Genomic DNA, 8,833 nt, shown 5'->3' on the forward strand with positions numbered 1-8,833 from the left:
TATTAAGTGTCCAGATTTGTTAAAAACAGCATCGCTGTCACTGCCAATCCCTAATATTGTGGTCTGAAAGCAAAATTTGGACCATACTAAGCCATAAAACATGAACCGTACCAGGGATTTTTTATTCCAAGAACCCGATAGAGGCTCTACTGTAGGTCGGCCCCTTGGTTTGGACCCCTCCGTCGGAGATGTCGGCCCCTTGTTGGCAACTACTTTCTGGAGCCACCACTAAATTTTGACGGTTGTTTGGAATGTTATGATTTGTTTATTGTGACCCTGAGGTATACCTTTTCCACACACTTTTATACTTTTAGAAAGCATGATACCGAAAGTTTGGACATACAGTACATAATTTTCTGTCAATGGTGTTTCTGTGACTACAGTGCAACTAAACATAATTTCACCAATCAAATCACACACATAATTTCTTTGATTTCAAAGAATCTGTCTATCACCTTGGCATACATAGTTCATAGTTTCAAGTTTTGGAGCACCATTGAGCAGGTTTTGAATCTCGTCTTCAAAATTAATAACATCCTCATCTTCTGCGCTGTAGTCTGTCTCGTTAATTTCAAATACCGGGATATACTGAGTCAGTTTATCGTTTTCACTTGATATTGGCTCAACCTCGTGTAATTTGCAATAAGGATCTGTACCACCATAACTCAATGGTGTTTGACTTCCAGGCAGTTTATCAAGGCCCGACGACATCGGTGGCATGGATGTGTAAGGATCAGAGTTGTTTTCGATCCTCTTATGATCAGTTTGTAGTGGAGACAACTGCAGTATGTCGTGGTAGCCTGTCTGCTGCAGTTGAAGGTACTCTGTGATGCCTTCCTTAACTGATGAGACTTGATAGTCGGTCTCATTTGAATCAACTAATGGTGCTCTCACATAAGTACTGCTTTTTTCTTTACCTATTGGCAGATGAGGGCTTAGCTCATGGAATCCCTGGTCAGAGCTTGTGGAACTATGGGGTGAAGGTAAGCAGTCTGACTTGGTCTTTAAATCATCAAAAACTTCTTTTTCAATTTGTCGAGGTTGGAAAGTAGCATTTATTTCCTAAAACAAAGTAAATTTTGCAATATTATATAAACCTTATTTTGTAAACTTGATGTATAGGCAAACAACAGAAATTATTTTTAAAAATACTGAGAAATATCAAACTAGCTGGAGGTAACAATAAAGTAAATGCTCATTACCACTTTAAAAAACTTTGGTTCAGGCCACTTAATGAAGAGCTGCTTATGAAAATATCGTTGAAAGCACAACCAAAACAGCAGTCCAATTAGAAATAGAATTCCAACTAAAAGGACGGGAACAACTAAGCTCAGTGGATCTGAAAAAATTGAACATATTTAAATATTAATTAAAACCCAATAAATCATGAAAGGCCTTGCCGAAGAATGTAAATTACTAAAAAAATATTTTTTAACCATTCTGTTAAATATAATATACATACTATCAGTTGGGTTCCTTGTTATCAAATCTTCTTTCGTAATTGTCGGCACTGAAAGATAATTAATAACAATAATAACAACAATAAAAATAATCATTTGTAATATTAATAATTGTGCCTTGTATCCCTTGGCAAAAGGCTCAATATAGATTCTTAATTTTTAATAATTAGGAAAATTTTATCAACTTCATATTTAACTTTTTATGACCCTTTTAATATACACTTTTTTTATTAGGTGATGGTTTTTTAGACAGGAAATAATTCCTCTTGGCATCCCTGTCACTTATGTTCGAAGGGTGTATATAAAAGAAAATAAATAAATTGCCTAAATAAAATGTTTACTTTTTTTTTATTAATGATCATATTTTTGCTGCAATTTTTAACTTCTGGCTTAGGGCCTTTTTACAGTACTGTATATATCTCAATGTAATTTGGTAACTTGATGTTTTTAATGTTGGATGTTTATAATGTTTTTCTCTTTAAATGATGCCGAATAAATTCAATTCAATTCAAAAGTGCAAAATAAAAAAATTATTTGATGTTACCACTACTGTAAGACACATACTGCTAGCCTCAATTAAGAAAATGATCAAAGTTAGGCCTGTACCCACAAGGTGTATATGCTGCAGCCGAATCCATCTCCCCTTCCATCTTTTTTTAACAAACCCCTTTCTGATAAACCAAACCATATTCTCCTCTTACATAACAAAAAAAAAAAAAAAATCGCCCAATGTGTTGAAAATAATATACATACTATGGTTACTTGGTGTTTTAGTTAGCAATCCATCTTTCTTAGTTGTTCGCACTGAAATAGATGAATAATAATAATAATAATAATAGTAATAATAATACAACAACTATAATAATTAATATTAATTAAGTGCATATTAAATCAATGGAAAGAGAATTATAAGATAGGGACATAATTACAATACACATAACCACTGCCTCCTTTAAACAGTAGGCCTTCGTATCTAGGTGGGCTCCTCATACCCCTAGATACAGTATGCCACTGCCTTATGAGATAATGATTATACTTAGGCCTGTTTCAACCAGATGCTTCCTATGGGGCGCAGCCGAAGGCCCTTGAGTGAATCCCGGAGAAATCAAACTACATATTCCTCCTGCATAAAGCTCTGTCTTGGTTGGACTATCAAATTTTACTTGACTAAAACATGTGACATGCCTAAATATGGTCATGATGACATCACAGCATGGCCATATACAGGTACATCATGACTATATATGGGCATACAACAGTTTTTTGACAAACACGATTTGATAGTGTGGACAGAGCTTTATGCAAGATGAGTGGCTTCACCTTTGAATTTACATTTAGCTCTTCCTGGATTCCATTAGGGTAACTTAGGTTGCCCTGAAAATGGACACTAATAGGTAGCCATGCACCCCCTTCTTCTTTTAAGAAGGGGTAGAAAAAAAGTGTATATGCATGTAAGACTTATAACCACTAGGCCTACAGAGAAAATCATAAAATTACCTGCTTTTTGGCAATCAAATTCATAGGGTAAAAAGCTTGGTTGACCCTTGACAACAACCTCTTCAGCAAAACTGACTGCCGTTACTTGGAAATTATAACTGACGATCCTCTCATCATATTCATTGTCACACGGAACGTCAAAGATAATATAATTTGTATCTACACGAGTCATATTCAAAGATTGGTGAGTGCAGTCCCCGCTGATCTCGTAGTACTCAACACTAGGTTTGTTTTCTGCTGGTTTTCTCCACTGCAACATAAACTGGTCCAAGGTTGTTTCTGGGGCTGTGGTAGTGACCATCAAATTAACAGGTTCTGGAACTGTATGGTTAAAATTTTTAAATTAGAATATGCTTTAAATTTATGTAATAAAAATGATATTATATAGAGCACTTAATAGTTATTTGAAAAATGCTTGTGGCTAACTGTGGTTTTGATCTTATTTATAAGCTTTTAATTGTGTCATAATAACAATATAATCAGTGGCAGATTCAAGGGGGTCCCAGCTGGCCTGGGTCCCCTCAATTTATAAAAAAAAGTAGAGAAAAAAAATTAAATTAAAAATGTAAGTCTGAGAGTGCTATTTCTGCATATCTAGAGGTGCCATAATCATAACTTTTCCTCTATCTGTGAAGTCCAACCTTGGGCTCCCCCTATCTCGAATTCCTGGACCCACCACTGGTAATTAAAATAATAATAAAAATAATTACTGTACTATAACACTCTCAATAATTAATTTAATAATACTACTGTATTTATTCATACATAAGGAAAGCAGTGATGGAATTTGACTAGCGACTCTAAAATGATTTTAATCTCCTTTTATGTTAATGTAATTTAACTCACCAGATACTACACTTTTAGGACCCCATTTACTGAATTCCTTACGAAGAAACTTTGAGCGTACTTCAAATTCATATTTACTTCCAATCTCAAAGACTTCTATAGTATAATTCTTATGACGTGTTTCAGGTCGCACCTGTCAAAAAATGATTAAATCATGTATCATATTATAAGATTTTGCTGTGTGTATAAATAATAATAATGATGATGATAGTGATGATGGTGATAATAATAATAATAATAATAATAATAATAATAATAATAATAATAATAATAATAATAATAATAATAATAATAATAATAATAATAATAATATTATTATTATTATTATTATTATAATGATGGTGAGGATAATAATAATAATAATAATAATAATAATAATAATAATTAGCTCCCAATGGCTGTAATATTAAAACATAAAAATTGTAATTGAACAGATAAATACAAATTCTTACCATTGTCCAATTTGTATTATGCAACCTGTAGCGAAGTTGATATCTCAAAGTATGGGAATATTTGAAGTCTTCTTGCAATTTCCAAAACACCTGAATACTACTTTTGCCAGCTAAAACTTTTTCAATGACAGGAGGTAGAGGAATTGCTAAATGTCAAATGAAGAATACAGAAGATTGATAAAAAATAATTGGTTAATGGTTGTGCACTTGTGTAGCACATATAACATGAATAAATGAATCACCATTATGATAATATAGGTTTATAACTAATATTATGGGGCTTGACATGCAAAAACCAGCCAGTGACCAAAACAAGAATAATGACTTTTTTTATATATGCCCTCATATTCTCCACAATAAGCTTTAAAATTATTGGTCATTTACTGTAATCAATACTATTGCCAAAGTTATGAGTAAACGTATTACAGCTTTTCTGTACTAAAGTGTACAATACTGTCACATTCTCTGCTAATACTCAGTTTGTCATTTAGAGACAGGCCTGTAGGCAGGGGGGGGGGTGCAAAGGGTGCGGACACACCCCTCCCCCCCCCCAAATTCCAAAAGGTCTACTTTTTAAAACCTATTGTAAGGTCCACTTTGGTTGCAAAACGCACCTCCCCATCGAAAATCCTGCCTACGGGCCTGAGAAACAGTATGCTCGTTTTGGGATGGCAAGCCTCATATACAATTCTTAAATATGATTAGAAAAGATAATGAACACATTTTATTTAACCATTAAAAAAAACCCCAAAAATATGAATAAAATGAGCATTTAAGACTATGAAGCAAATTATTTTGTTCCTATACTGTAATTAATTATATTAATTGATTATTTAATCAATTAATTAACTAATTAATGATGATGATGGTTATGTTGATAAAGATGATGATAATAATAATAACAAACCTTCTTCATAAGCATTAAATTTTGAGGTTGTGTTTCCGCTTCCAAAAATATTTTTAGCTGTAACCCTTACTAAATATGGATGTATAGGATAACTAGCCACTGTGCACATGTCTTTGTGACTGTTAATACGATGAATACTTGGACAATCTTCCCACTTTGATTCTTCAGGCTTTCTACAAAATAAGAAAAATGAATTATATAAATGAAATGCTTTAATATGCCTGGAGGTCAGTGCCATAATGCAGGGGTTTAAAACAATATCATGGATATATTATAACAGTGGCCAAGTTTGTAGATTGAATCAAGCTGAAGGCAGAGGAGTGGATTTAGGGAGAGGGAACAGGAGAATGTGTCCCCACACTGCCGTCTTTTATTTTTTAAGAGAAAAAACACAAAATGGCAAGGTGGTATGTACACACCCTGTCTCTGCAAATCTTTAGTGATATAGCGGAGTATTCCATATTATGTGATGAGTGATACTGTATTTAATTATATAGTAGAGCACAATCTTCTAGAAAGTTTTCCCTCTCCTCCCCTATATAACAACTTGCTAAGCAAAACATTTACACTCAGTACAGTTTGCCTCCCAATTTGAGATCATCTTTGGGACTTGAATATTTTGGGACGTTTCAGGGTTCGATATCTCAACACAGAGAGTAAGTTTAGTGTAATAGATTGAAGATTGTCATTTGGTTCTTTGAAAAACTGGTCTTGAATTGGAAGGGTCTCGGAATCAGAGGGGTCTCGAAATGGAGGGTGCACATACATCATTTCCTTATTCCCATCGTGATCCTCATCAACCCTCCATGTCAATACTTTAGATAAGCTGACAGGAGACCTTGTTTGGGCCTTGTTTACAGCGTGACCACTCACAATTTTTGATATACCCAATAACTGGGTCGAAATTACCCAAGATTCAGCAAAAATTGCCCAAAATTACCCAAGCTTCCTGAAAATGCATTAAAATTTGAAAAATATGTGTTTTTCGCATGTATAGTTTCCCTTATGGTTCAATTTATAAACCATTTTTTATTGTAATTGTTTGTGTTAATTATTAAAATTAATATTCATGAGGTAATAATACAGATAGAAAAATACGCCCTCAGTTGGCCAGTGTCATCAGTGTAGATCAGTGATCAAGTTTTATTATGTAATGCATTAATTAGGTAAGATCAATGGCAATGCAAATCACAAATAAACAATTCTGAACCCATGTTTATAGCAATTACCAGTCAATTAACAATGTTATGTGCCCTTTGTTGAGTTTTGCTTACTTGAACGGACTGAAATATACTTTGTTACTTCTTAATTCTTCCTCTATGACAAAAATATTTAATTTTCTTAGTAAAAATAAAATACCCAAGGATTTGAACGGAATACCTAAGAACCCAAGACCAAGTGAAAATACCCAAGATCTTGGGTAAATACCCAAGTAGTGGTCACGCTGCTTGTTTATGATAACAGCAGCACATATTCTGTACACTTTATGTAAAAGAAATTCATTTAAATGACTTACTTAAATTGGAAAGTGTAGTTATTCTTCATTCCGGTGTAGTTTTTAGACCACTCACACCAAAAAACAGAAATGTTTGTTGATCTGCATTGTAATGTTGGTGGAGGAGGTGCAACTACATAAGAAAAAAAACCACAAAGCATACAAATTATCAATATTCAACATATGAAAAAGATAGAAAGTAAGTGTAGGAATTATCCATATGATAAATATTATTAATTGTCAGCTAAATGCTGGCAAGTATGCTTGACTACATATATTACAAAGTTTTTAACTGTGTATCATTTTGTTTTCATTTTGTATCACATTGGGACTAATGGTGGGGTGTAGATGATTTGAAATATGCAATTGTTTGACATTAATGAGAATTATTAAAGACTTAATAGTAACCTTTTAAGCTCCATCCAGACTATCGTATTTTATTTGACAAAAACATTTGATATGTCTAAATACGGTTATGATGAAATCACATTATGACCATCTATAGGCACATCATGACTATATATGGGCATACAACAGCTTTTTGTCAAATTCAATTTGATAGTGTGAACATATGGGCTTAAAAGGCTTAAAAGTACATATACTTACTTCCAACCTCTATTATTGTCTCTACTTTTGAATCACTTTGAAGGAAGCAGCTAATCAGCATACCTTTATCATCAAATGTTACATTATATAAGGTTATCTGTGCCTCTGTGGTTGAAATTACATGTATAGTTATATCCGGTCCAATACTTTTGTAATCTTTTAGCCATTTTATTTCTGAGGCGTTGCTTGATGTCAGTGTCCGGTTTAGTTTGCATGTAATAGTCACGTTAGAACCCACAACCAGCTCGGGATCAAGTGGTGTTATGGTACCTATGAAAACAAAAGGATAATTATAATATCTGTAAAGCAATTTGTCTAATGGTTCTTTTCATTACCCTCGCCCCACTAAGTGGGGTGAGGGTGTTGCAATGAGCTCTGTCTGTCTGTCTGTGACGTTTATGTTTGTCCTTCCGGGAGCATAACTCAAAACTACTGGACCGTTTAACATCAAACTTTCACACACTGACAATATTACATGTATCTTGGTCCTCCCCCATTTGGGTGCTCCTCGAAAGTAAGATGTAGATTTTAGAATGTTATTTGGTGATCCGCTTCACAGAACGGATCACCTCTTATTATTGTCAGAGACCTTTTTTTCCTCAAAATTGCCGCTAGTTACGCAAGGAACATTTGGCTTGGCCTGGAATAGTCACAATAAGCTTTTCAATGTGACCGGTCATATGTGACGTCATCTATGCGCAATTTTGCATTTTTACATTATCGATCATATCATCCTATCCATTTCGAAATTATATTCCGTGAGCATAAACATCAGGTTGAAGTTAAATTGCATGTACCTGAATTTTACGCGCGCGTCATAACACGTGCATATGCGTGTCAAAATTAATGCTCAGAATCACTTTTTGACTAAGAGCATGTTTCAGTCCATTTTGAGCATTTCAACATTTTTCAAATTTTCCGCACTGCGGATTTTTACACGTGCGAAAGCTGGAAATTTAATTTTTTTACATGTTTTGGGTTTCTGACACTGTATTCACAAATTTCAATTCCTTTTCATTCATCTTGGGCTAATAGAAATGCCGTATGCGCGCATCAAAGTTATGAATCCTTGTGCACGTTTTTGTCGACAAACACAGAAAATTTGCCAAAATCATGCCTATTTTCAATCAGTTATAGCTCCTTAGGATAAAAGGTGACCTCCAATTTTTATTACTTATTCTTAAAGCACATGAGTTGTAGATATAATTTTATAGATCATATGGCTGATCGGACATTGCGACGTCATCATATTGCCATCTGAATACAAAACAAGAGCGACCGCTCACATGGTCTGTGCGTTCCTCCACGCTAAAATACGGTACAGGCGCAAGTTATTATATTTGGTTTTTTTGAAGAGCTAATAAAACAGGAATTTTTAAATAAATAGAATGTTTATTTGTACAAAAAAAAAACATTATTTGGAATTAAAAATTAAGATACATTAAATTGAACAAAAATAACTTCTTAAAATTCCGTCATCAAACCAAAAACTGTGTTTTTAATTTTATTAATATTGAAGGCTAGTTGAGCTAAGCCTAGTTTGTCCGATCTGCCAACCTATGCTCTCCCC

The 8,833-nt window shown here is 33.8% G+C and overlaps 1 protein-coding gene across 1 annotated transcript; it reads right to left on the reverse strand.

Moving 5' to 3' along the window:
• On the reverse strand, nucleotides 1-7,540 carry LOC117124382. Its single transcript, XM_033270608.1, has 10 exons — nucleotides 7,264-7,540; nucleotides 6,679-6,790; nucleotides 5,163-5,335; nucleotides 4,256-4,401; nucleotides 3,804-3,936; nucleotides 2,958-3,278; nucleotides 2,214-2,264; nucleotides 1,463-1,510; nucleotides 1,203-1,339; nucleotides 1-1,062 (listed from the first exon to the last, which is right to left on the reverse strand). Exons 1-10 carry the CDS (start codon nucleotides 7,322-7,324, stop codon nucleotides 436-438), a joined length of 1,809 nt encoding a protein of 602 aa, XP_033126499.1. The 5' UTR covers nucleotides 7,325-7,540; the 3' UTR covers nucleotides 1-435.
• Between the last annotated feature and the right edge of the window lie 1,293 nt (nucleotides 7,541-8,833).

Source organism: Anneissia japonica, unplaced genomic scaffold (genome assembly GCF_011630105.1).
Source record: "Anneissia japonica isolate Jap-2015-1 unplaced genomic scaffold, ASM1163010v1 scaffold750_len1593409_cov174, whole genome shotgun sequence".
NCBI classification, from domain to species: domain Eukaryota; kingdom Metazoa; phylum Echinodermata; class Crinoidea; order Comatulida; family Comatulidae; genus Anneissia; species Anneissia japonica.